Source organism: Macaca fascicularis, chromosome 5 (genome assembly GCF_037993035.2).
Source record: "Macaca fascicularis isolate 582-1 chromosome 5, T2T-MFA8v1.1".
Taxonomy (NCBI): domain Eukaryota; kingdom Metazoa; phylum Chordata; class Mammalia; order Primates; family Cercopithecidae; genus Macaca; species Macaca fascicularis.
In genome coordinates, this window is record NC_088379.1 from 148,624,027 (window position 1) to 148,651,386 (window position 27,360).

At 36.8% G+C, this 27,360-nt stretch overlaps 1 protein-coding gene across 1 annotated transcript in view; it reads left to right on the top strand.

The window, feature by feature from the left end:
• The first annotated feature begins 324 nt into the window (after positions 1-324).
• SMARCA5 (SNF2 related chromatin remodeling ATPase 5) overlaps positions 325-27,360 on the top strand; it is a 41,186-nt gene continuing 14,150 nt past the window's right edge. The window contains exons 1-14 of the mRNA XM_005555991.5: positions 325-724; positions 4,025-4,099; positions 8,381-8,547; positions 11,263-11,363; positions 12,348-12,448; positions 13,179-13,358; positions 14,779-14,934; positions 15,500-15,631; positions 17,415-17,483; positions 21,448-21,557; positions 23,050-23,276; positions 25,478-25,599; positions 25,672-25,824; positions 27,220-27,352. Of these exons, the coding sequence (XP_005556048.1) occupies positions 548-724; positions 4,025-4,099; positions 8,381-8,547; positions 11,263-11,363; positions 12,348-12,448; positions 13,179-13,358; positions 14,779-14,934; positions 15,500-15,631; positions 17,415-17,483; positions 21,448-21,557; positions 23,050-23,276; positions 25,478-25,599; positions 25,672-25,824; positions 27,220-27,352 (1,903 nt within the window). The 5' untranslated portion in view covers positions 325-547. The remainder of the gene's footprint in view (positions 725-4,024; positions 4,100-8,380; positions 8,548-11,262; positions 11,364-12,347; positions 12,449-13,178; positions 13,359-14,778; positions 14,935-15,499; positions 15,632-17,414; positions 17,484-21,447; positions 21,558-23,049; positions 23,277-25,477; positions 25,600-25,671; positions 25,825-27,219; positions 27,353-27,360) is intronic.

Genomic DNA, 27,360 nt, shown 5'->3' on the forward strand with positions numbered 1-27,360 from the left:
GTGAGGAGGAGGGGCCAAGGGTAAGGAGGACAGTATGAGCATGCGCACTCAGTACCCAGTCAGTGAACCAATAAGGAATCTCGCGAGGGTTGAAAGTCGGTGGCGTAGGTAGTCGTCCTGGATGCTGGCGAGATAGACGATATCTGCCAGAGGAAGAGGAGGAGGAGGCGGCGAAGCGTTTTCCCAGCCTCAGTCTCTGTTTCGTTTTCCTTTTCCCTTCCCCCAACCCTCCGCCCTTCTCTAAATCAGCCCGCCTTCCTTGACCTCAGTGACCCGTCTGGCCCCGCCCATCCTCGTCGACGTGATTCCCGCCGTGAGGTAAGCGCCGGTGGAACCTAGAGCCCCGCGGAAGAGCAGAACGTCTGGGAGTGTGTAGCTCCTGGGCCCGGCTCAGGCCCGTCGCGGAGGCGCGGCGCGGGGGAGCGCTCGGGTGGGAGTCTCGCTCCTCCACCAGTTTATTGCGACGTAGCCACCCGGGCCTAGGCCTCCCCGTCCATCCCCGCCGGACTCGGCCTCTGGCAGCAGCGGGTGACGCAGACGGAACATCATGTCGTCCGCGGCCGAGCCTCCGCCACCCCCGCCTCCCGAGAGCGCGCCTTCCAAGCCCGCAGCCTCGACCGCCAGCGGCGGGAGCAACAGCAGCAACAAAGGCGGCCCCGAGGGCGTCGCTGCGCAGGCGGTTGCGTCTGCGGCCAGCGCGGGTCCCGCAGACGCCGAGATGGAGGTGAGGGCAGCTTGCGGCGTGGGGAGCGGGCGCAGCGGGGAGGAGGAGCTGGCTCCCTCGCCGGATCGTGGCGATCGGACGCAGAGCCGGGCTTCTCTCTCTGCACCAGACTCAGCTTCACACCCTGTGGATACGAAATGATGCTCTCACCCTTGCTCCCTTGTTCTTAACCTATTGGAGCCAAGCAAAATGGATTTCCGGCTCCTCACATTGAAATTATTTGTCTCTTTCGTGAATCTTGACAAATCTTTGAATGCTCTCAATGAACAGATGTTCTTGGTTACCGTGGCCCAGGGGGACCCATCTTTTTTTCGCACTAGACTCCCATAATTCCCTCTCCTACCTCTGAATGTGGTTTTTAGTTTCCACCAAACTTCGGGGAAGGGCGAGGAGATGACCCCTTAGGAGCGGGATGCACGGGCAGGGTGAAGGAGGCATTTAAAAGCAGCGCGTCCGAGGACTTGGGCCTCTTTTTCTTCTTCCCGGTCTTTGCGGGGGCGGTATCTGTTCTGGGCAGAAACAATGGCGAGAGCTGGATGGCCGAGTGCGCAGTGGGGATAAGCGGGGCGCAGCTGCTTCTGTGAAGGGAGAGGAAGCCCCTCCCAGGCACTGTTCCACTGGAAGGGAAGCAACCAAGGCAGCAGCAGCTGTCTCGGATCCCCCATCGAATTTAGGGGGGATGAGTAAGTGTAGGAATGAATTAGAGAACCAGGCGCAGTTGATTGGCTCTCAGTCCGGCACTTTTTCTCTTTTTGGCGTCTCGCCTTAAAAAAAAAAAAAAATTAGTACCACTCGGCTCCCGAGACTTCTGGGTTTGGGTTGTCCAGAGGATGCTGACGGTACTTAGGGGGCTGGAAAGATGGGGAAGCTGCCAGGCGGGTAAATTGGATATGCCTCCAGGCTTTGCAATATCTGGGGAAAAAGTAATTGCTCCTTCCAATTGTTATTCTTGGCCTTCGACCTGTTTTGAAATATTTTGTAAGTCGGAGCCCAAAGATTTCTGGGATTTTCCTATCCTTAGAATGAAGGTAATACTGCTCCGAAGATGAGTCTTGACGCACAATCGTTGTACAGTGGGGAAATGGGAGCGTAGTTTACCATTGAGGCATTTGGCACAGTAGTTTTATTTGGGTAGCTGGGGTTAGGTAACATTAATGTTAGTAATCTTTTAAAGAACTTTTAGTGTGAGGGTAGGTTTAGTGACATAGGAACTCCTGATGGTTCCTGTAGTTTTGAGTGATTAGGATAAGATTTCTTTCAAATTAAAATATATTCAGTGTTGCCTTTTTTCCCCTTAAGGAAATGGTTCTCTTGGGTTACCAGGGCTCTTTAACTTGAATTCGGTTCCAAGGCTTAAGGGGTTTGACACAAAGCAATTGTGTGTAAATGTGCAGTTCTGGACAAAAATCTGTTCATAGTTATCCTCAGCCTCTCAAAGGGGGGTCTGCCATCCAAACTTTGGAAAAATAAATTTTCACCAGAGGTCTTGTTAATATCTGAATACAGTAATTTTAAGCCAAAAGCAAGTCAACTTTTTTGACTTGAAGTTGTTATTTTAAATGAAAATTGATTTTAAGTTTAAATGTGAGTATAGATGATGTCACTACCGTATTAAATTAGTGATATTTTCATTTGCCAGATGGGGAATTTGAGTTCTGCTAGGTAGAACCTGTGATAAAACTCAGGTCTGCCTTTAAAAGTGAGCCTTTTCCCACCCATCTTACTCTGCCGTGTTCTTACCAAAAAAACGTATTTGGCAGTTCAATTTATTGAATAACATAGTTATTTTTACCTTCCTAGTATAGAAGTATTAGGAATTTTTTTTTTATCCATCTTATCACTGACTCATTTTGTTGTTGTTGTTGACAGTGTGATTTTTTTGTCTTAAAATGCACCGTCAGTTTCCTGTTCAGAATCACTGCAATTCATGATCAAAACTAAGTTTGAGCACACATGCCTAATATATGTCACAACTTAATCTGTTTTGCACTTGGAAAATGAATATTTTATAAATGACTTTTTCTTGTTTGGAAGTATGATCTAAGGTGTTTTTCTAAAATCACAGAATAAACTCAGCATTCATGAATTTTGTGTGTGTGTGTGTGTGTGTGTGTGTGTGTGTGTGTGTGTGTGGCAAAGCTGATTTTCCCAGAAATAGCCTGCCTATGTATTCAGTTACTTTTTTTCTTTTTGCATGATACTAACAGGTCAATGGAGCAACTTGTTTTTTAGTTATCCTTTTGGCAATGTGGAACTCTTCTGTGTTCATCCTCATCTTTATTGACTAGATTGATATGCCAATAATGATGATGTCAAAATGCCTGGAAGTCAGGTTTTTTGGTTTTTTTTTTTTAAACTGTGGAAGAAATAATGACTACCGTTGGAAAGCACATTTTATTTTTGTAGGTTGCATTTCATGACATTTTGGAATTTTGTAAACGACTGGGTAGGTGGCTTTGTCACTTATATATGGAGACCAGAGATTTATGAAGAGCATAGGGTCACACAAGTGCCAAGGGTCTTAACAATGAAGTTAGACTTCACTTAAGGTCATTTTACCTTTTATTCCAGTACCATACCAGGTCTCCTCCCCACAACCTCTTGGTCACAGATAGTTTTATTATAGTATGTATTGCTAAGCATAGATTTGTGCATCATTAGTGAAGATTATACTTCTGCCAATTTTTTTTAGTGGATGAATAGAACTTTGCAGTGTAGAAGTTGTTGATTTTGTTGCTTGTCACATATGAATGTCAGGATAAATACATTTGCAAGAGTAACATTTATTACTAGTTTAGGACTCAGACTGTAGTTAGAGTATTCAGTGTAGGCTGGGAGAAAAAGTTTTTGTAATATTCCAGATGGAAATCAGGGTAACTAATCCTGATTTCTTTGTATACATTTGTGTAGTAGCACAGTAGATACTGTAGTTTTGTGACAAAAAGGGAACTTTCCCCCATATTTTATACTGTTTAATTTGGTTTCATGGTTATTACAGAAAAGAGAAACAGATTGGCTTGTATTAAATGTAGTTTTCTTTTAGGATGATGAAGATAATTTTGTGTTCTAATCTTGGCAACAATCATACAGTTTATATAGGTTAAATAGGTTGTTATCCCCATAGTATCTAATATCATTTTATCAGTTTTTCTGTTAGTTTAGATGACAACCATTTAAGTTTCTAGGAAGTTTGAGGTGAGAATATATTATTAGAGATGTGGTTTGGGCAGAAATTGGTCTATAATGGTAATGTTTACTATTTTTGAAGACCAATTCTATTTAATGTTTTCTTTCTACCAGGAAGTATTTGATGATGCATCACCTGGAAAGCAAAAAGAAATCCAAGAACCAGATCCTACCTATGAAGAAAAAATGGTATGTTCTAGGCTTATGAATAGAGTCTGTAAAGAAAACTTTTTATTAGGTGATTAAATGTACTAAACGTCTATCTTAGTCCATTTTGTGTTACAACAGTACCACAGACTGGGTAATTTATAAAGAAAGGAAATTTATTTCTTAGAGTTCTGGAAGTTGGGAAGTCCAAGGTCAAGGCCAGCATTTGCTGAGGGCCTTCTTGCAGTGTCATTGTATGGGGGAAGGCCAAGAGAAGAGAGCAAGACAGGACTGAGCTTTCTTTTATAACAAGCCCATTGGTGATAACCTTCTCCTGAGATAATGACAGTAATCTTTTCCTAATCACCTCTTATTAGGCCCTACCTCCCAACACTGTTGCACTGGAGATTAAATTACAACGTGGGAGATTTGGAGGGGGACACAGTCAAACCATAGCAACATCTGTTCAATTTTATAATTAGGGCACAGATATCCATTTGAAGTATGTGTAATGTGGAATACTATAACTTCCATATCTTGTGTGTCTATGTAAACCAAATGGAAGTATTGTATGAATTAACATAATATGATGTTATTATCTGGTTATGTTAACAACACCTTTGAAAATTTAACCTTGAAAGTGAGGTGACCAGAATAGTTACTCAATGTATGTTTATTCTGCACCTGGCTAGCATTATACTCTGCTAGTTACCAAAAAAAGAAATATGCTCCTTGCTCACAGCATTTTTACATTATAGATGCGATCTTTACAAAAAGAACATGACATTGTACTGGAATCATTCAAGTCCCAGTTCACATTCCGTATCGTCTAAGAAACTTCTCAAAACTATGACTTGACTTAAACAGTACCTACACAGAACTTTAAATTTAAATTCAGTTTTAATAATAGTAGTAGTGGCTAACAGTGAATGTATGCCGTATCTGGCCCTGTTCTGAATGCTTTATATGAATTAAACTCATTTAATTGTATTGAAATCTTAAAAAAGTTAAAATAACAATGTATTAAATAAGAATACCACTACACAGTGTGCTCCTGTAGGGTAAGAACAGTGTCTTAATCTTTCTGTCTTCAGTACCCAGAACAATATCTGGCACATAGCTGATCTTACGTATTTTTTAAAACATACTTTTTTCTTGTCCTTTGACTTTCTCTTCCAAATCAGTAAATATTTTTGAATCTCTTAAATAACTTCAAAATCTTAAAATTATGATGTATATTCTATGGGCATATAATACTATGTAAATTATAAATGATTTATCTTTAGGTTTGATTTGTTACGTAGTTTACATATGTATATATGTAACTGTCACCTTTTTTGCTATCAAACTTAGAGAAAAAATAGATTTGCCTCTGTTTTTTAAAGTGAATACGATTTTGAATACAGTCTACATATTTTAATACTGCTTTAACTTTTTATAGTTTAGATTCTGACACTATGCCAGTGAATCTAATTGCCAATTCTGAGGCTTAGTTTTAGTTTCTTGATTTGTGCTTGATATTGTTGACCATTCCTCAAAAATCTTGACTTGCCTTGAAAGACGTTTTTTCCCTTGATAATATCCTCTTTGCTTTTTTATTCCTTTGTCTTTCCTTATTAAAATTTGAATGTTTCTTCCTAGACAGTTTGATTCTTACTGGTTTTTACCTGGTATCTTTAAACTGAATATTTTCAAATACTTAACCTCTAGCCCAGAAGCCTGTAATCAATATTTTCATTTACTTTAAAATCCTATTCATACCTCTTACTTGAGAATATCCAAAACTGTATTCATAATTTTTACTTAACATACCTTAGCGTTACCTCAGTGAATGAAAGCTCCTCTTCAGGTGTACTCAAGATGTCCATGACATTACTGCATACTTTTTAATAATAAGTTTACTTACAAGTTTATTCTCTTTTCCATATCACCCTCGTTCATTATTTTTCTATTATTGCATAGATTATTTTGTGCTTCTTTATTTGCCCCCTTTCTTATGATCTGGCCCCTTCCGAGTTTCTTTTTTGTTTGTTTTTTTTTGAGACGGAGTCTCGCTCTATCGCCCAGGCTGGAGTGCAGTGGCCGGATCTCAGCTCACTGCAAGCTCCGCCTCCCGGGTTCACGCCATTCTCCTGCCTCACCCTCCCGAGTAGCTGGGACTACAGGTGCCCGCCACCTCGCCCGGCTAGTTTTTTGTATTTTTTTTAGTAGAGATGGGGTTTCACCGTGTTAGCCAGGATGTTCTCGATCTCCTGACCTTGTGATCCGCCCGTCTCGGCCTCCCAAAGTGCTGGGATTACAGGCTTGAGCCACCGCGCCCGGCCCCCTTCCGAGTTTCTTAACATTTTTGCAAAGTATTATTTGGGACACAAATTTGACTGTGAAATGGAGGTTTTTCAGTGGTTTTCTACAATGCTTTTCGTTTTCTTAGTGGCCTTTATTGGAACTTTTCTCATTTCTTCCAGGTTTTTCAGTCTCCCAGCATCATTTCGTTTTTTGACATCATGATCTTCACCTGAACAGTTTTTTCCTAAGCAAACTCCCTTGTCATCTGCTAGTTCCTAACCATAGATAAGTTCACTATCCACTCTTCATTCTTGAACCCAGAATGCTGAGTACTACTTCAGAAAACTAAATACTAGTGCTGATCGGTGTCAGAATAAGTTTATGGTTTTTATTTTCTTGGACTTTGAGTATTTATTGCCTGTCAATCTCATTTAGCCATTCTAAAATGTGCCCACTCTGATCAGTCTTCCTTCTCCATTTCTCCCATGCCCTCATTTTCAGTCTTCCTCCACAAAGAATTGCAGGCCTGTCTTTATTTTCTTTCTCTTTTCAAACATATGTATAGCCTCTGCTGTCCTACCTCATTTCTTCCTCTCTCAGAGAAAGAAGCTAATCCAAAGCTATTCACTTTAATTTCCATTTGATTTTGTAATTGATTTCTTCCAGGTTGCTAATCATTCTCTCTTGTTTATGCTTTTTAGGTTCTGTTAGTTTTTCTCCCTCAAGACATTTCAGTTTTAACCTTTTAATTCTCTCAAACAGTTTGTCTTGATTCCAGACATAATCACAATAATTATTTTTTCAGTCCAAACATCTTCTAGATGCATGCTCTTGGCTTATCTTTCATTATCTATAAATTAAGAAATGTAATTATGTAAAATTTGGATTCACATATGTATCTTGTTCAGTACTGTAAAAACAGTCCGTAATCTTGGGAAACATAAATAGCGGAGGCTTGTCATCTGTAGGACATTACAGGGGTTCTAGCATGTTCACAGTCTTGTTATTATGCAGATTCATTTGCTGCTGTGACTGCCATTTGTGACCCAATGAAACACTATAACCATGTGCCTTCCTAATAGCAAGTTGGGTTTCAGTTTTTACATTGGTGTGACCTTAAAAAATGATTGTGTTCCTTTTAAAAATACATGGTTGTTACAACATTATGGCATTTGGATACTTCTTGTGTTTTTAGGCAAATGTCTTTTTGTAATTCATTCCCAAACTGACATTTTAGACATTTATAGATGGAGATGTTGAGTAGTTGGTTTCCCTGTTTATTGAGCTTTTCTTGTCTTGCTTCTCCTTTGTTTCATCAAACTATTATTGTTTCTGTATAAAGGCTGCCTGATGGCTCTCAATTTCATTATTTTTATGAAAATTTGTCTTCAAGACTCTTAAGGGTTTTTTTTTTTTTTACCCAAGTAAATGTCTTCCATTCTCTTGGTTTTATAAAAATAGGGAACATTCAAAGGGGCAGATGGCAGATACAAAAGGAAGGAATAGTATCAAGCCCAATATCATTTTAAAATTTGTCACATTTTTTCCAGCTTGTGAATAAATTCACTGTGTTGCACAATGCCTCTTAATATTTTAAAAATTGTTCCAATCAACTATATTGAAGTATAATTGACATAAAATAATTTTAAGTTTGCAATTCAATGAGTTTTAGCAAATATTTATTTAAATACTGTCACAATCATGATGCAGAGTAGTTCCATCATCCCCAAAAAGTTTGCTCCTGTTCCTTTGTAATCAGTTCTTGCTCCCACCTTCTTGCCACTTCTGATCTGCTTTCTATCACTAGTTAGCATTTCATTTAAGTGGAATCATACAGCATGTAGTCTTTTGTGTTTGGCTTCTTTCACTTTGCATAGTGCTTTTGAAACTCATCCATGTTGTTGCATGTATCTGTAGTTCCTTTTTTTTTTTTTTTTTTTTTTTGCTGAGTTCATTGTATGGAGGCATGCTGAAACTTTTTGATTTCTGAAGTTTTAATTGATACTCTGATAAAATGTATCTTAAATTTTTTTCCAGCAAACTGACCGGGCAAATAGATTCGAGTATTTATTAAAGCAGACAGAACTGTTTGCACATTTCATTCAGCCTGCTGCTCAGAAGACTCCAACTTCACCTTTGAAGATGAAACCAGGACGCCCACGAATAAAAAAAGATGAGAAGCAGAACTTACTATCAGTTGGCGAGTGAGTAATAGTTCCAACTTCATAGTTCAACCAAACTTATTTTTGATTGTCTTCAGTAGAAGCATAAAATCACTATGATAAATAACTTAAAAAATTATTTTAGTGCCATTATTTATTTGGCCCTGCTTGGCTTGGCATGATTTAGCCATAAGTGCATAAGTATATAAAAATATGCATATTGGTTAGAGCACAGTGGCTCTTGCCTGTAATCCCAGCATTTTGGGACGCCAAGGTGGGAGGATTGCTTGAGTTCGGGAGTGTGAGAGCAGCCTGGGCAACGTAGGGAGATCCCATCTCTACCAAAAAAAAGAACAGTAAAACTGTATAACGTCTTATTTTTTGTAGCATTACATAGTTTATGAATTGTAACAATCATATGGAGTATGGAATTTAGATGTCATGTCATTCCTCAGAGAGGAACCAAATGCAGAGGTTAAGTGGCTTGTTTAATATCACATTGAAAAATGATCCAGACTTGAATTTGAATCTGACTTGGGTGTGCTCTAGGCTCCTCCATCACATACAGATGTTGACGATATTTTATCTAAAGTATGGTGTATGGGATATTGTGATGACTTACATCACAGCAGCTTGTTTAAACTTTTTGTTACATACTTAGTTGTTTTTATATAAATTGAAGTGTCAGGTTGTATGCCATCCTTTGGTGGTGGTTGAAAGTAATTCTTAGATGTTGAATTTGGAAATTCTCTAGAATTTTTGTCCTGGTTGGATAAATAAGATGTTTAATTAGTAATAGTAGATTTAGGGCAGTCTTGGCTCCCTGAAATGGCTTTGTGTAAAATTCCCAAAGTGAAAACTGTGATCAGTAATTAAAATACAAAAGATTGTCTAAAATATCAACAAGGTTAAATTCACTACACAGTTTGTTGAAAGGAAAGTACGAGCTTCATCTTGAAGGGGTTATCGTTGTAAGCATAATACCTTTTATTTGGGGTATTCCACTCATTCAGTATATCTTATTTCTCATCCATTGTGACCAAAACACTATTTTAATACTTCTTAAAATATTTCAGACTTCAGAAGTTTGCAGATATTTAAATATCATTAGTGTCATGGTGTGAAACTGGAAACTAATGAATATTGTTATGGGATAGTCAATATGATGTCTCGAAAAGAAACACTTCTGTTATTCTTTTCTATTTTATTATTATCCTAATTTATCTTTTTTATAAGATAAAAAAGATTCTATTGGAAATACATAATACATTGTTCAGCTTGATGTATTAAATGGTGTTATTGGGGAAAAAGAGTCCTAGTTAACAGATTTCTTTACTCTTCAAACCATTTTAAATGGGAAGCTAATTTACCTAAAGTAATGAGGGTGATAGTATTGTCTTTGAGTATCAGGAATACATTTTTAAAAATCTTTTTGTTGTTTGTTTATATTGAGACAGAGTCTTACTCTGTGACCCAGGCTGGAGTGCAGTGGTGTGATCTCAGTTCACTGCAACTTGTGCCTCTGGGGTTGAAGCGATTCTTGTACCTCAGCTGGGATAACAGGCTCACGCCACCAAGCCCAGCTCATTTTTGTATTTTTAGTAGAGATGGGGTTTCACCGTGTTGGCCAGGCTAGTCTCGAACTTCTGACCTCAAGTGATCCACCCACCTCGGCCTCCTAAAGTGTTGGGATTACAGGCATGAGCCACTGTGCCTGGCCAGGAATACATTGTTTGTTTTTTTTTAAGGCATTCACAATTATATTCAGTTTTTAACAATAAATGACAACTCACCTTTTAAGTTTTACAACTGTAATAAGCATTTTGAGAGTAACTATAAAGGATATTTTATAAAAATGTTAAAATTATCTCCCAGTTTATGGAGAATAAATTGGGGATGGAAGTAGATCTTTGTACTCAATTTCATAGGCTCAGAATGCAGAGAAGTACAAGGAATAACAGACTAGGATGTACTGATTATGATTAGAAGCATATATAACAAACAAGAAGGCCCTTGAATTTCTGAGGAATGCTTCTATCTTGGAAGGCCAGTTATCCTTTTACCAAGCATGTAGTTTTGGTAGAAATGAAGTTACAAATTAGATTCAGGGGTCTCAGTAGGGGCATAACCTGCCTTTTTCTAAATAAGATGAAAATATTTGTTGAAAGTGTCAGAATTGGGGAGTAAGTATTAATAGTTTTATTGAACCGAGCCCTTTAGAGATTAATTGGCAGTATTAAAACTTGAGAAAATCAGTTTTTAAGGGGGTATGTCTGATTCTCTTAGGATGTAGAATTTAGATGTGTATTTAAAAATATTTTTGATTAATCCCTGGTCACTGCTTAAATTTCTGAGTCCTCATGGTGCCCCTTTTGCTCAAAGTTGCAGTTTTAAACATGTGGTTTCTGGAACTTTTTTTCCTTTGGCAGAAAGATTTTTAAAAAGGTACACTTTAAAATTCAAGTATTGAGATTTTCTGATTACATAGTTCTTGAAATTTGACTATCACATTTGAGTTTATTGGGTTCTGGTTAATCTATAGTACTGCTGTATTTTAATAACTAATGTATATTTTAAATAATTATCTGAAATGTTGGAGATTTAAATTTACTCATATTTTCTACTGTGCACTGGTTGATGCCTATTAGAAATTTAATTTTGTGGAATCTTGGTCAGCCACTTGACTATGATGTTGAAATAGTAGCTGATAATTAAAACCAAAACTCAAATCAGGTAATTTTGTTTTCTTCTTAACAGTTACCGACACCGTAGAACAGAGCAGGAGGAGGATGAAGAACTACTAACAGAAAGCTCCAAAGCAACCAATGTTTGCACTCGATTTGAAGACTCTCCATCATGTATGTTAAACACAGTTTTTTTTTAAAAATTGCCCTTTGAGACATCCTTTGGTTAATGTTTTAGATTTGTGTAGGCTACTATCTGTGAAGCAGATTTTTAGTAATCTTAGATGTTTATTGGTTGTGAAATAAACTTCAGATTTTGATGGAGATGAGAGCATATTATAGGACAGTAGTGCTATGTTTCAAAGTTACATAAAATGTCATTGTGTTTGTTATTGCCCTGAAGTATATGTAAAACTAGGGATCATTTTGCTTTATATTTGTCCCAGATAAGAAAACTAATTTATTTTTAAAAAGGTACTTCATGAACACATCTGCTTAGTTATTTTCTGATGTTTTTATATTAATTTGTTTTAATATTTTGTGAAATGTATTTGTTTGTTGGTTAACTTTTTATCCTCAAGTGTTTTTCAAAAGGAAATGGGGGGTACGCTGTGTACATATTAAAAAAGAAAAATCAGGTGACTGTTATGTATATTTGGTAATTATTCTGGGGAGCAAAATAAGTAGTATACCCTGAAAGAGAGCACATTGGAATGTATAAGATATATTGGAAAAGTAACTTAGGAATTTCCTATTTCCTTTTTTTATTAGAAAGAAAATAAAATCTGCAGATAACCTGTATCTGGTCTTTATGAAAGCTGAAAATACTTGGTTAGGAATACTTGGGTTGTCATTAAAAAGACAAGAGGCCAAAGAGTCTCTTGGACCAGTATATGGGTAACATAAGAACTGAGTTGTTGGAGTGGGTACTCTGATTCCTGCAGTCATGTTTCCCGTACTTGGTTATCTTCCATGTCCAGCGTATCTACTTCAGACCATGGCAGCTACCTCTAGTAGTTTGGAACTTGCAGAGTTCCTATTCTTCAAGAATCCCTTAGTAATGAAAATGAAGTCAGTATATATGTGTAGGCCCAGATGAAGAGATTGCCTTGTATTTCTTGTCTTAAAATGCATATTGTGCTTTTCTTTTATTCTTAGATGTAAAATGGGGTAAACTGAGAGATTATCAGGTCCGAGGATTAAACTGGCTCATTTCTTTGTATGAGAATGGCATCAATGGTATCCTTGCAGATGAAATGGTATGTGTTGGTAGATTTTTTGAAGGGTATGTTTTGTATTTAAAATATCTTATACATTAAATTGACAAAAGTTTCTTACAGTCTACAACTGTTAGCAAATGGATCCTCTCTGGAACTAGTGTAAGCAGCTTGCCTTAATTGCGTGTGATCTGTATTTTAATTGTGAGAAATTTCCATCTGTGAAAATATAATAAATTTAAAAACAATACATTTGAGAAACATGTTTTTGGATGACTTTTATAGTACACTGATTTATTTCCTTCCAGTTCTGTAAAACACAAGTGAGGTCATTAGTTGTTTATAAATGATAAGAATTTTTTCCAGGTGGTAGCTTGTACAATTCTTATAAAACATTTTATCTTTTGTTAACTGCTAGTTATGTAATGAATGTTTTAAAAAGTTTCCTTATTGCTATAGTGCTAAAACGTTTAATTGGTTGGAGAAAGTATGAAGTCAAAAGAAACGTGTTTCAATGCTAGCTGTGCTAGATGGCTTTGGGAATGTCACTTCAACTGGGCCTTATGCGGGTGATAATAATACCTCCTTTAGAGACTTGTGAAGATTATATGACATAACACAAACTTTGACATATGTTAAGTTTTTGCCATTTATTAACTATTATAAATATGTGGCATTTCTCTTAAATATTTATCTCTGTTTGTTGGGAGGTATAATTTTGAAATAATGTTTTTGTTTTTCATTGCTTCATGGTTATTTTGAAATCTTTTAGGGCCTAGGAAAGACTCTTCAAACAATTTCTCTTCTTGGGTACATGAAACATTACAGAAACATTCCTGGTCCTCATATGGTTTTGGTTCCTAAGTCTACATTACACAACTGGATGAGTGAATTCAAGAGATGGGTACCAACACTTAGATCTGTTTGTTTGATAGGAGATAAAGAACAAAGAGTAAGTTTCTAGTATTTCATTACATTTTTGATGCTAAAATAATTTGAATTCAGGCTTGAGTATGGGTATAATGGGAGGAAGGATAAAAGAGACGGGATCTTCGCAAATATTAGTATTTACAAATGTAGCATCATCTTGGTGGATAAAAAACAGCACTTCGGGAGGTCGAGGCAGGCGGATCATGAGGTCAGGAGATCGATACCATCCTGGCTAACACAGTGAAACCCTGTTTCTACTAAAAACATAAAAAATTAACGGTGTGGTGGCACGCGTGGCCTGTAGTCCCAGCTACTTGGGAGGCTGAGGCAGGAGAATCTCTTGAACCTGGGAAGTAGAGGTTGCAGTGAGCCGAGATGGCGCCACTGCACTGCAGTTTGGGCGATAGAGCAAGGCTTCATCTCAAAAAAAAAGAAAAAAAAAAAAAAAGAAAATCATACTGGAAAGAAGACACTAGAAACTGTAGAAAGCTGTAAGAATATATAGTGTTTCCCTTTTGGGAGTGGTTGTATAAAATCAGTGGTTTTGCTCTCATTAGAAGTATTTTCTCGTTTTTAAAAGATGTTTTGAAATGTGAGTTGGTTGGAAATTTAAGGAGCCACATTTTTAGATGAACGTGTGTAGTGGTAATAGTCACAGAATTACGGTTTTTAAAGACAGTTGAGTCATATATAGTTATTTGGTGATTTATTATGATAACTAACAAAATAAGTTAAAATTTCGATCAGTTAACAACATCCTTGTGGGAAGAAGAGATGGAAATAATAACATTAGTATATAAAGCTCAGATTTGGAAATTTATTCAGACTCTGCTGAATAGCTGTGTACTTGTTTTTTATTTCCCGTTCGTTTACCTGTGAGTGAGAAGTCTAGATTTTTTTCTTTCCTTTTCTAGTTACGTTGGGTATTTTAAGTTATCAATTTTTGTTTGTTTGTTTGGGAGCCCAGAGAGTGGTAATTACTTAATAACCACTCTTTGCTTCAGTTTTCTTACCTTTAAAATAATACTATTAGGAATGTGTTAATACATTTATAAACCTGAAAGGAATGCAGATGCCTACTACTGCTAACTATCTTTCCGCCCTGTTCCTTTCTTTATGTTAAAACCTCCCTCTTTTTTGTCTAAACCTGTCTCCTAAGGATTTCCATATCTAGTGGAATTGCAGAAAGCCATTTTAAGTGTCTATTGAATTTTGCACGGGTTAACTTTGTCAGTTTTTAAAAATTTAATGGTTCTGACATTTAAATGATTAATGATGTTACTTTAGTGTTAAGAAAGCTGATTCTAAACATTTGCATAATATAGCTACTCTACTCCTTTTTAATATTCCCACCTCCTTTTACATATTAGATTACTTGTCATCAGTAAATTTAATGTGTGGTTTATTCCTGTGTGATGTAATTTTTTTCTCTTGTTACACAGGCTGCTTTTGTCAGAGACGTTTTATTACCAGGAGAATGGGACGTATGTGTAACATCTTATGAAATGCTTATTAAAGAGAAGTCTGTGTTCAAAAAATTTAATTGGAGATACTTAGTAATAGATGAAGCTCACAGGATCAAAAATGAAAAATCTAAGGTAATTTGATACTTAGATGTGAACAGCCTTCATGTAAGAATTTGATTGAAGTACAGATTTTTTTTTCGTCTAACTTTGAGTTATGAGATACACGTGCAGAACGTACAGGTTTGTTACGTAGGTATGCATGTGCCATGGCGGTTTGCTGCACCTAGCAACCTATCATCTAGGTTTTAAGACCCGCGTGCATTAGATATTTGTCGTAATGCTCTCCCTCTGCTTTCTCCCCACTCCCCAGCAGGCCCTGGTGTGTGATGTTCCCTTCCCTGTGTGCATGTGTTCTCATTGTTCACCACCCACTTATGAGTGAGAACATGCAGTGTTTGGTTTTCTGTTCCTGTGTTAGTTTGCTGAGAACGATGACTTCCAACTTCATCCATGTCCTTGCGGAGGACATGAACTCATTCTCTTTTATGATTGCATACTGTTCCCTGATACATATGTGCCGTATTTTCTTTATCCAGTCTATCATTGATGGGCATTTGGGTTGGTTCCAGGTCTTTGCTGTTGTAAATAATGTAATATGCAGAATATTCTAATGGTGTATTTGGTTCTTTTCTTTCAGTTGTCAGAAATAGTGAGGGAATTCAAGACTACAAATAGACTATTATTGACTGGAACACCTCTTCAGAACAACTTGCATGAGCTGTGGTCACTTCTTAACTTTCTGTTGCCAGATGTGTTTAATTCAGCGGATGTAAGTATTTCCTGATGCTTTCTGGTAATAATAATATTTTGCTTAATGCTATATATTTTTGTAATAAAAGTGGCCTGTCTTTTAGCGTGGCTTGAGATTATTATTATTTTTTTATGCTTTTATTTGTATAGTTAGCCTGGTGTTATCTCCTAGGTTGTCTCTGTATAATGGGAATTTACTTTTGTGCCTTTAGTTTCAATCTTACTTTATTATTATTATTATTTTATATTTTTTTGAGACATAGTCTCACTCTGTCATACAGACTGAAGTGCAGTGGTGCGATCTTGGCTCACTGCAACCTCCACCTCTGGAATTTGGGTGATTCTTGTGCCTCAGCCTTCCCAATAGCTGAGATTACAGGTGTGTGTCACCACGCCTGGCTAGTTTTTGTATTTTTTGTAGGGATGAGGTTTTGCCATGTTGTCCAGGTTAGTCTCAAGCTCCTGGCCTCAAGTGATCTGCCTGTCTCGGCCTCCCGAAATGCTGGGGTTATAGGCGTGAGCCACCACGCCAGGCCTCAGTCTACTTTAAATCATTGTTTTCTCTATCTGAAATGGCATAAATTGTCACTTCTATTTGGTAAGTCATGTTAGCCTGATTTTGTTTCAGTGGCTCTAGGTTGACTGGTTATGGTTTTAAGGTGCTGCGACTGGTTATGGTTTTAAGGTGCTGCTCAAGGTATTCCTGAAGTGATTTGTATACCTCACATTGCTTATGTTTTAAGTGCCAAGGGTGACTGTCAAATTTAGTGAAATCCGTCTGGCTTTTCTTTTACTATAGTCTAACAAACAAATATAACCTAATCTTTATGGATTATTTGTAGTCATAGAAATGATAGCAGTCGTTAATTAGCTATTTGAACTGTTCATAGTAATATAATAGCTATGTCAAGAGTTTTTGCTATTAGAAATTGCAGTTTTGTTTTGTTTTTTTTGCTGGACCAGCGTTTATTTTTGAAACTTTGTTTGCATAGCTGGCATCTTGTGTGTGTTGGAGGGATTTGAAGAGCACCACGTTAGTATATTTTTCTACAGTTAAGTTATAAAAAGGTATTAATTTTGTTTTTTTCTGTTGAAGATTATTTTGAAAGAATAGTGATTTTGTGTTGTAAAAAGATATTTAATCAAACTCGAAAAGCAGTTTTAGTTTCGATTTTACATATTTCGATGTTCTTGAGATAATTCCTTTTTTCTCACTACATTGACACTTTCATTTACTTTAGTTAAAGCAGTGAATTCTAAGATTATGTTTACTCAAAAACAAAGCACATATATAATACATATTTTCAAGAGATGAGGTTAGAGAAACTGTCCTTGTATCCTAACCAAATATTAATGAAATGCTGGTAATTTCAATTTCATTTAGTAAGTTTGATTAAAATTGACATTGTTCTGTAAACTGGTATTTGAGAAGTCTGAATGGTCTTAGAGAACAAACTATAAAATGTTTTAATTTTCAAGCTTTTATGAAAATTGAAAGATATTTTTCAAGAATATTAATTTTCTAATTCTATAGAACTTGCTTTCCAAGTTATCTTTTTACTGTGAAACTTGTTATTTTGATGTTTTTGAGAAGAATATTTAGAAGGTAGTGTGATTTCTGATCTACTTGTTTTAAAATTTGTTGATAACAGTGACACAGGAGAAATGGGGTTGGACTAAGTGTTTTTTTTTGGTGGGTTACAATTAAAATTACTAATTCTAGTAATCATTTCTGTATCTGGTATTATAGGGTATTTATTAATATTATCTTTGATCTGAGTATTTTTTTTTTGTTAATCTAGGACTTTGATTCCTGGTTTGATACAAACAACTGCCTTGGGGATCAAAAACTAGTTGAGAGGCTTCATATGGTAAGTATTTTGGAGTAGTGTTAAAGCATATTTCTGATGGGAAAAAGGATAAAGGTTTAAATTAGTAGATTATTTTCCTGCTCATAAAAAGCTCAATGGCTTAAGAATCAGATCTGCTTGAATTCTGACACTTAACTGTTACATCTTACAATCAATGTAGGGGATGATGTGTGGTTGTTCAGTGTTAGAACCTAGAGTGGAATCCTGACTTAAGGGAAAAAGTAATCTCTTACAGTTATACAAAGTACAGTGGGGGAAAGAAGAATTGCATAATAATTAATATAGACAAGTTTTTGTTGTTGTTTGATCTTGGCTCACTGAAATCTCTGCTTCCCAGGCTCAAGCAGTTTCTCCCCACTCAGCGTCTAGAGTAGCTGGGATTACAGACACTCGCCACCATGCCCAGCTAATTTTTGTATTTTTTGCAGAGACGGTGTTTCACCATGTTGCCCAGGCTAGTCTCGAACTTCTGAACTCAAGTTATCAACCTGCCTCCCAAAGTGTTGAGATTACAGGCATGAGCCACCACGCCTGGCCTTATAGACAAGTTTTTAAAGCTTAGTTCAATTAACATTCCGTAGAAGAATCTAACAGGTTCACTTTTGAAAGGGCGAAAGATCCATCTGTTTTTTCTTAAATCTAGTGACATTGTGTGTAAGCAGCTGCCTTGCATAATGAGCAGAGTTGGTATGTTTTTGCTTTGCTGTGTAGCTTTGTTTTTACGTACAGCTTCCTGGGACGGTTCACAGGTAAAAGTTGGTAGGTAGAGAAACTTCTCTAACAGACCCCAAATTAAAATACCCTGGTCAGCAGGTTAAAGCAGGAGCTTGTAAGAATGTTATATAAAGCCCTTAATGACCTAACTCAGGAATTTTCAGCCTCCTTTGACATTTTGGTCTGGGTATATCTTTGAGAGGGGTAAGGAGAGAGGGGAGAACGTGATTGTCCTGTGTGGTGTTGTATGTTTAATAGCATCCCTGACACTTCTACTCACTAGATGGCAGTAGTAACATTCCTCCAGTTGTGACAACCAAAAATTTCTCGACATTGCAAATGTCCCCGGGGGAACAAAATTGTGCCCTTCCATGACCTAACCTTTTTAACGTTCTTTGGCATCTGTTTTACTTAATATATTGAGCTTTAATTTGATAGATTGCTGACCCCACTGTCAGTTTTCTGTAAACATTGTGGTAATTTTAATCTATTTTTGCTTATCATTTTTGCTACATCTAGAATCCTTTTTCCTGGTCTCTTTACTAATACCTAGTCCAAGACTCAGTGACATCACCTCCACTGAACCAGCCAGGCTGAGGCTGGCCTAGTCATCTGTGTATTCCATCTTTAACAATCTGAGCACCCTAACGTTATAGGACTTTGCAGAGGATATTGAGATGATTCACAAGTGTTTTCTATACTGGATTGCAAGCACAAAGGCAGGAAGCGCATATTTATTTGTCTTTGTATACCTGGCACAATGCCTAGTTAGAGTGGATATTTGAGCAGGGAAAAAAAATTAAGTTCATAATTGTTCAAATATTTCATTATAAAGTACTTTAAAATTCTTAAATACTGAGCGTTTTGTTAAATATTTGAAGGTAGTAATTTCCTAGCTACCTTTATTTCAATTCAGATGGCATTCATGCGTCTGAGCACTCTCTTCGTGTTTACTTAGACCAAGGATTGTGGAGTGTATATGTAATCTTGGGGGTAGAAAAGGAGGCAGAAGAACATGATTTTTTTCATGCATTTTTTTTCCCCTTATTCTTCTGCTCTTGGCTTTCCTGTAGTAAATACGTAGGTACATCTAGGTAAAGCAAACAAATAACCCACAGAGCAGAATCAACCAGATTTGGAAACTGTTTTGTTCAAAGGGTATTTTGAAAATGCTTATGAAGTCAGGGAGAAGAGGTCTTGTAGCTCCCTCTCTATTTTCTCCTGCTCTTTACTTTGAAGTTTCTACAGTAGTACCTGTGGTCTCATAATGAAAGGAAGGTTTAGAAGTCAGTATGGATATGCTTAGGAATGAGATAACTCTTATTTGATGCGTTAGTTATCTAATGCTGCAAAAGAACCCCTTATTCCCTCCACCCCCCAAAAACACCTTAACCCCCCTTTAGGGGTAAATAAGACTCCCTTATTTCCCCCACCCCCAAAATACTTAATAGTTTATTAACAACCCTAGAATTTATGGGTTGACCGGGTGGTTTCTTTGTGGGTTACACCTGGGTTTATCCAGTTAGATTTATTTAGCTGGACAATGCCAGAAGAGAACCATTTGGAGCTGAAGGTCTTCACTTACACATCTGGCAGTTGTTGGCACCTGTCAACTAGGGCTAAACTAGCTTTTCTACATGGTGATATTAGAGAGATGTTGATGATACTTTCCCCAGTGATATCTAATTTGTTTTGTGATATAGTCACTGTTTTTAAAAACCAGTGTAGATAGAAGAGAGGTACAAAAAAGTGTATCTTTAGTTGTATAGTTAATTTTAAAACTTACTGTTTTATGAAAATGAGTGAACTACTACTACATATAACGTGGAAATGTCTCATTGTTTAATAAAAGAAACCAGATATAAATGGGTGCTTATTGAGTGAGTCCATGTATATAAAGTTAAAAATGATAGGCGAAATTAATTTATGGTGTCTAAAAGTAAGAATATTGCTTACCCTTGGGAAGGAGAAGAGGGAATAGTGACTGGAAGGGACACAAAAATGATTTCTAGAGTGTTCTATTTAGGTAATAACATGGGTACTTTTACAGTACTTGAATAAAATTTCTAGAACTGTACACTCATGATTTATTGAAGTGTATACTTGTATATTCCTTCCGTAAGTTAGGACAGTAAGTTTAAAGACCAACCATAAAAGAGATCTTAATGAGACCCTTGCCCATTCTTAAGCAATGTTAGACAGTCTGCATGCAAGTAACTAGTTTTAGACCTGAAAGGCAGCGAATTGTTGAAAACATCATTTTAAAAATTTACTACTGTTTTTAGTATTTTATGGTAGTATAACAGGTACATACTCATTATGTATACAGGCACATCTCATTACGCTTTGCAGTGCCTCACAGATACTGTATTTTTAAGAAAAATTTACTTTTCAAAACAAATAGATGGTTTGTGGCAATCGTGTGTCAAGGAAGTCTATCAACACCATTTTCTCAAGGCATGTGTTTACTCTGTTTTTAAAGCAATAATGTGTTGCTTTAAATAATGTATCACATTTTTAAAGTAATAATGTATTTTTAAACTAAGGGATGTACTTTTTTTAAGACATAATGCTATTGCACACTTAATAGTGTAAATGTAACTCTCAGGTACACTGGGAAATGTGACTTGCTTTATTGAGGTAGTCTGGAACTGAGCCTACAATATCTCTGAGGTATGCCTGTATTGAATAAGTAATGATCTTGTATTATTACCCTTCAGGAACCCTGTAGTAATAAATTATATACAGTTAGCCCTTCATATCCGTAGGTTCCACATCCATAGATTCAATCAACTATGGATTGGAAATATTTGCCCCCAAAAAAGATAAAAATAAAATGGATGGTTCCATCTATGTTAAAGATACTGACCTTTTCCTTGTCATTATTCCCTAAACAGTATAGTGTAACAAGTATTTACATAGCATTTACATTCTATTAACTGTTATTACAAGTAATCTAGAGATGATTTAAAGTATATGGAAGGATGTTTGTAGGTTATATGCAGATACTACATTTTATATAATGGACTCGAGCATTTGTGACTTTTGATATTCAAAGGGAAGGGGAGGGGAACTAGTCTCCCAGAGATACTGAGATATGACTGTATTTGCAGGAAGAAGTCCTAAGAAATCACTTGATACTCATAAAGAGAAATTTCTTTTTCATATATTTTATATACAATTCTAAGATGCTGAAATATGACCTTATGTGTAATATTGGTATTACCTATTTATTTTTGTCCTTTTTAAGGTTTTGCGTCCATTCCTGCTTCGTCGAATTAAGGCTGATGTTGAAAAGAGTTTGCCTCCAAAGAAGGAAGTAAAAATCTATGTGGGCCTCAGCAAAATGCAAAGGGAGTGGTATGTGTTCTCAGATGTAGTTGATAGCACTATTGATTCTTCCCTAAATTTCATTTGTATTTTGTTTTCCTCATTTGTGTTTTCATGGAATTGCAGTTTGCTGGATTGAACTCAACCTGAAAAGAGGTTTCTCGTCATGTAGTAGAGGTCTTGCTCATTAAGCTCATTATAGAAAATTTTGAACTTACTAGATGACAGAATCAGGATGGAAGGCTTATAAATCCAAAATTAAAATTGGGATTTAAATCAATGGGTTTCATATGAAGCCATCTATTTGGGTTTTTTACGAAGGAAACTGTGATAGCACAGTGTGGGAGATACACAGTTCACTTAGTAGTTCATAAATACTAGGTCAGCAGTGTAAAGTGGCTGCAGAAGAAGATACTGTTATGTAAGTTTTGTGTTCAAAGGAGGGGAAATAAATTTACCCTTTTCTTTAGTGGTCTCATTATATTTCATGTATATTTAAGTGCATACTTAAATTTTGATAAGTATTTGCAAGAGACCAGAGTTGTTTGGTTAAAGGACTTAATATCATATAGAGAACTGGGCATGTTATCTGGGTAAGAGGTTATCTGTAGAAGGTGGTCGGTCCTAAATGTCCTCAAAACTTTTGAAAGAGTAGCAGATACTAGGCTTAGCTTGGATGGCTCTAAAACAGAACTAAAATGAGTCAATGCTAAGAGAAGACAAATATTTTTTAGTTAAACATTTGAGTGAACTTTATATCAGAATTGAGATGGAAAGATCTGCCTTGTTGTTTAAGCATAGATTGCTTAGGCTACTTATTTTGTTCAAAGGATCCAAGGCTCTAAAACTTTAGTGCTTAGACAAATTACTCATTCTTTCATAACAATGTCTAAATTCTTAGTATACATTCAAGGCTTTTTATAATCTGGCCTTAGCTTATGGCTGTAGTAGCTTCACAGACCTACCTCACAGACATAGCTCCCTCCCCCTATGTATTTATATATATATGTAAATCACGTTGTATTCATATTATTCTCATCATCATGCCTTACCATTTCATTAGTCTTCTTGTCTTCTCAGATGTTAGGGTTCTTACCTAAATACTGCACTAGCTATGGGGTATATAAAAATCGAATAGTGGCACTTTCTGTTGCAAAAAACTACAAACTAAAATTATGTTTAAAACTTACATTTTTTAAAGTTTTGCTTTATTACTTAAAGATATAATATCTTACTGCTTTGTTTTAATTCTACCCAAGGGAACTGTTTTTGTACTTTTAAAATAATATCCTCAAGGCCCAAGGCATAAGTGTGAACATTATAACACTATGTACAATAAAGAAAAATGGAAGCAAAAAGAAAGAGGTTACAGATGTTAAATTCCTAACCATCCCTAGAAGTTGATGAGTAGTTTCTTACAGATATTTGGGGGTTCAGGTGGGGAAGGGGATTAAGTATGTAAAGTGGCAGGGGTTGATCAAGGAACATTTAAGCTCTAAAAATATTTTTCTTCTTTGAATAGGTATACTCGGATATTAATGAAGGATATAGATATACTCAACTCAGCAGGCAAGATGGACAAAATGAGGTTATTGAACATCCTGATGCAGTTGAGAAAGTGCTGTAATCATCCATATCTCTTTGATGGAGCGGAACCTGGTCCACCTTATACAACAGATATGCATCTAGTAACCAACAGTGGCAAAATGGTGGTTTTAGACAAGCTGCTCCCTAAGTTAAAAGAACAAGGTATCTATTACCCGTATCAAATTATCAAAACTGTTTTAAAATGCTCATGTTAAAACAAAGGAGCACTATACTTTGAAATGACTGCTCTGATGCTTTCTAAAGTTGAAGTGTAGAACATTAAAAAAACCTATTCATTATCTGAGCTCTAACCCCCACTCCTGATTTTAGGCCTTAAGTCTCTTAGAAGGTAAGCAATAGTTAGAGCAACCATACTCCCTTGATTTTGGAAAGAGTTTACACTTTATATATACTTCCCTAGAAATTACAGCTTTCTGTCATAAAATGTGAAGATTGCACCTCCCTCCCACACATGGTTCCCAGATCCATTGTTAGACAGTGGTGGTGTGTTCATGATATTGTTTTTTAATTATTTATGTGGGGTTTTAATTAGGTACCATGTACATGGACCTGAAACATTTTTATCTATAGTATGTTGACTTTTTATATGAAAAGGGGTATGTCGGCCGGGCGCGGTGGCTCAAGCCTGTAATCCCAGCACTTTGGGAGGCCGAGACGAGTGGATCACGAGGTCAGGAGATCGAGACCATCCTGGCTAACATGGTGAAACCCCGTCTCTACTAAAAAAAATACAAAAAAAAAAAAAAAACTAGCCGGGCGAGGTGGCGGGCGCCTGTAGTCCCAGCTACTCGGGAGGCTGAGGCAGGAGAATGGCGTAAACCCGGGAGGCGGAGCTTGCAGTGAGCTGAGATCGGGCCACTGCACTCCAGCCTGGGCGACAGAGCAACACTCCGTCTCAAAAAAAAAAAAAAAAAAAGAAAAGGGGTATGTCTGTGGTGTGTGTTTGGGTATATTTAAATTACACGAATGTAGAAAGAACTTAGAAGCCAGCTTCCAATTTTAACTAATAAAAAATGTTTTTAGTCTACTATACTTTTCCTCCTCCCAGATTATTTGAAGCAAACGCCAGACACTATAGCATTTCATAAATTATTATCTGTCTCTTAAAGATAAGAAATATCACTGATACAGTATTAAGTATACAGATTCAAGTTTGTTTGTTTCTCTCTGTATTTTAATAAGAATGACAGTTGTACCAGTAGATGAATCTCCTCTATGATACTATCAAAAGCATATTGTAAGAGTTGTCAGTGAATGGGTTTACTTTTTCCTTTTTATACCTTTTTTGTAGAGATAGATTTTTAAAAAATGCTTTCCTTGAAAGCAAAGTAATTAAAGGAATTGAATTGGTGGAGAGGAGTGGCAGGAACTTGGTGGGAATATTCAGATATTAATGTAAAGTATATTAAACTCTGCAAGGAAAATGGAGACTATTAAATGTTCTCATGTTGCAGTACTTTTTGGAAGGCTGAGGTGGGCAGATCATTTTAGGTCAGGAGTTCAAGACCAGCCTGGCCAACATGGTGAAACTCCATCTCTACCAAAAATACAAAAAATTTAGCTGGGCGTGGTGGCATGCACCTGTAGTCCCAGTTACTTGGGAGGCTGAGGCAGATGAATCACTTGAACCTGGGAGGCAGAACTGAGATGGCGCCACTGCACTCCAGCCTGGGTGTCAGAGCGAGACTCCGTCTCAAAAAAAAAAAAAAATATTCTTACACATTTGAGGTGCAGGAACGTGTGACAACAGCAGATTGTCAGCCTCCACTTATAAGACGGGATCATTTCATAATCATTACTTTTCAAAATGATCCTTTGTCTTGATGCATTCTACTGAAAGTATTATGTAGTTGCCTAAAGAAGTGGAAGGCAGTCAGATAGTTTGAATCACGTCAGATAAGTGAAGGATAGTCATTGTAGATATATGAGGTACATATTATGGTCCTTTGATCTGGAATGGGTCTTCAGAACCAGGTTGAAACCTGGAGTATTAGGTGTGTGTTGGGGGTTTGGGGAGTCATACGCATTGAAGAGGAGTTGTGGAGTAGTGGAAGGTTATTTTTAAACATACGTGAGGTAACAAGATAATGATTATCTTACCCTTTGAGATGGGAAAGCCTTCCAGACCAGAGGCAAATATGCTTTTCTGTACAAATGTTATCCTTTTTTATTTGTGCCATGGTGAGAAAAAAGTGGGAAATGACTGACTGGGATGATAATGTGTAGATTTTTTTGCCCCCTTGTAACCAAGTAGGTAACTTTGGAATTATAATTGGTTAGTCTTACTTTTGGTTACCCTTAAATTTTTCTACTTTTGAATATATTAATATATTCACTAACAGGTTCACGAGTATTAATCTTCAGTCAAATGACAAGGGTATTGGACATTTTGGAAGATTATTGCATGTGGAGAAATTATGAGTACTGCAGGTTGGATGGTCAGACGCCCCATGATGAGAGACAAGTGAGTAAAATTTGGGGAGGGAGATAAAAAAGAATCATAAATTTTTTGACAATCATTTTATTTTATCCGTAGGACTCCATCAATGCATACAATGAACCAAACAGCACAAAGTTTGTTTTCATGTTAAGCACACGTGCTGGTGGTCTTGGCATCAATCTTGCGACTGCTGATGTAGTAATTTTGTATGATTCTGATTGGAATCCCCAAGTAGATCTTCAGGCTATGGTAAGAGATAACAAATAAATGTATTCTGTGCTTAGTAGATGAATTAGTTAGGGTGAGGTAATTCTTCAGATACCAGTGACTTAACCCAATAGAATTTTATTTTTCTCCAATCCAGTGGTTCAGTGAGAGTATATTGAGTTGATGTTCCATCTAAATAAGGGTATTTCCATCTCAGAGATCTGCCATATCTTAGGACCCTGGAGTCCTCTGCTATATCCTCTGCATCCTATTGGCAGAAGGGGGAAAGGATAGAGTTGGGGATTTTCCAGGAAATTTATGGGTCAGACCTTGAAAGAGCCTCCTTGTCTCTCCACCCTCTTGATCAGACAATTGGACAGAACTCATCATGTAGCATAACTGACTGCAAGGGGATTGGTAAATTATATTGTTGTTGTATCATAGGACGAAAGAGAATTGAGTTTGATGAGCAACTAGCCTGTCTGCCACTTTAGATATTTAAAAGATACACCTGTGTGAAAGTACCAGTCAGATCAGGAATATTATTTTTAGATTGAGAGAATTGATACTGCAGATTGGCCTGACCCGTGATACTGGTGACCATAAACCCAACTGTAATTAGTCACTTTCTTTCTTTCTTTTTTTTTTTTTTGAGACAGAGTCTCACTCTGTTGCCCAGGCTGGAGCACAAGGTCCGCCTTCCGGGTTCACACTGTTCTCCTGCCTCAGTCTTCCAAGTAGCTGGGATTACAGGTGTGCACCACCACGCCTGGCTAATTTTGTATTTTTATTAGAGATAGGGTTTCACCATGTTGGTCAGGCTGGTCTTGAACTCCTCACCTTCAGGTGATCCCCCCACCTCGGCCTTCGAAAGTGCTGGGATTACAGGAGTGAGCTACTGTGCCCAGCCCGTTAGTCACTTTCATCTTGTGCTCTTACTAAGGTTGACTGGGGAAAATTGTCCGATTATTAGAAATAAAGGAGTTTTTTAGGAATGTAGTTAGCAAAAGTGAAACAGAAATTCCTATTCAAACTAGTTTGACTACTTGTATTTAGTTAATTGGGTAATATTTAAAGATTAGAATTTTTATGTTTGATAAGTTCATTGTTTCATGTCACTTTTTTGCCTGATACAGTAACAATTTGGGTTTGATATAGATAGAAAAACATTTTGAATTTAAACCTAGGGAAAAAGACTTAAAATCTTTTCTCATCAGACTTAAAAATTATAATTTTGTATATTGTTTGGAGACATTGTGTGTGTTTTATCTCTGTAACCTAGCAGAATTCATCTGATTCTTACAGATTCATTGTTACTACAAATTTTTAAAAGTTTTATACTTCAGAATATTTTAATTTTGTTTCTCAATGTACCCATTTCAGTGTTATTTATGTGACTTTTAAACTCAATTCAAAATAACATGGTAATTTATTTAGGACCGAGCACATAGAATTGGACAGACCAAGACAGTCAGGGTGTTCCGCTTTATAACTGATAACACTGTAGAAGAAAGAATAGTAGAACGTGCTGAGATGAAACTCAGACTGGATTCAATAGTCATTCAACAAGGTAAGCCA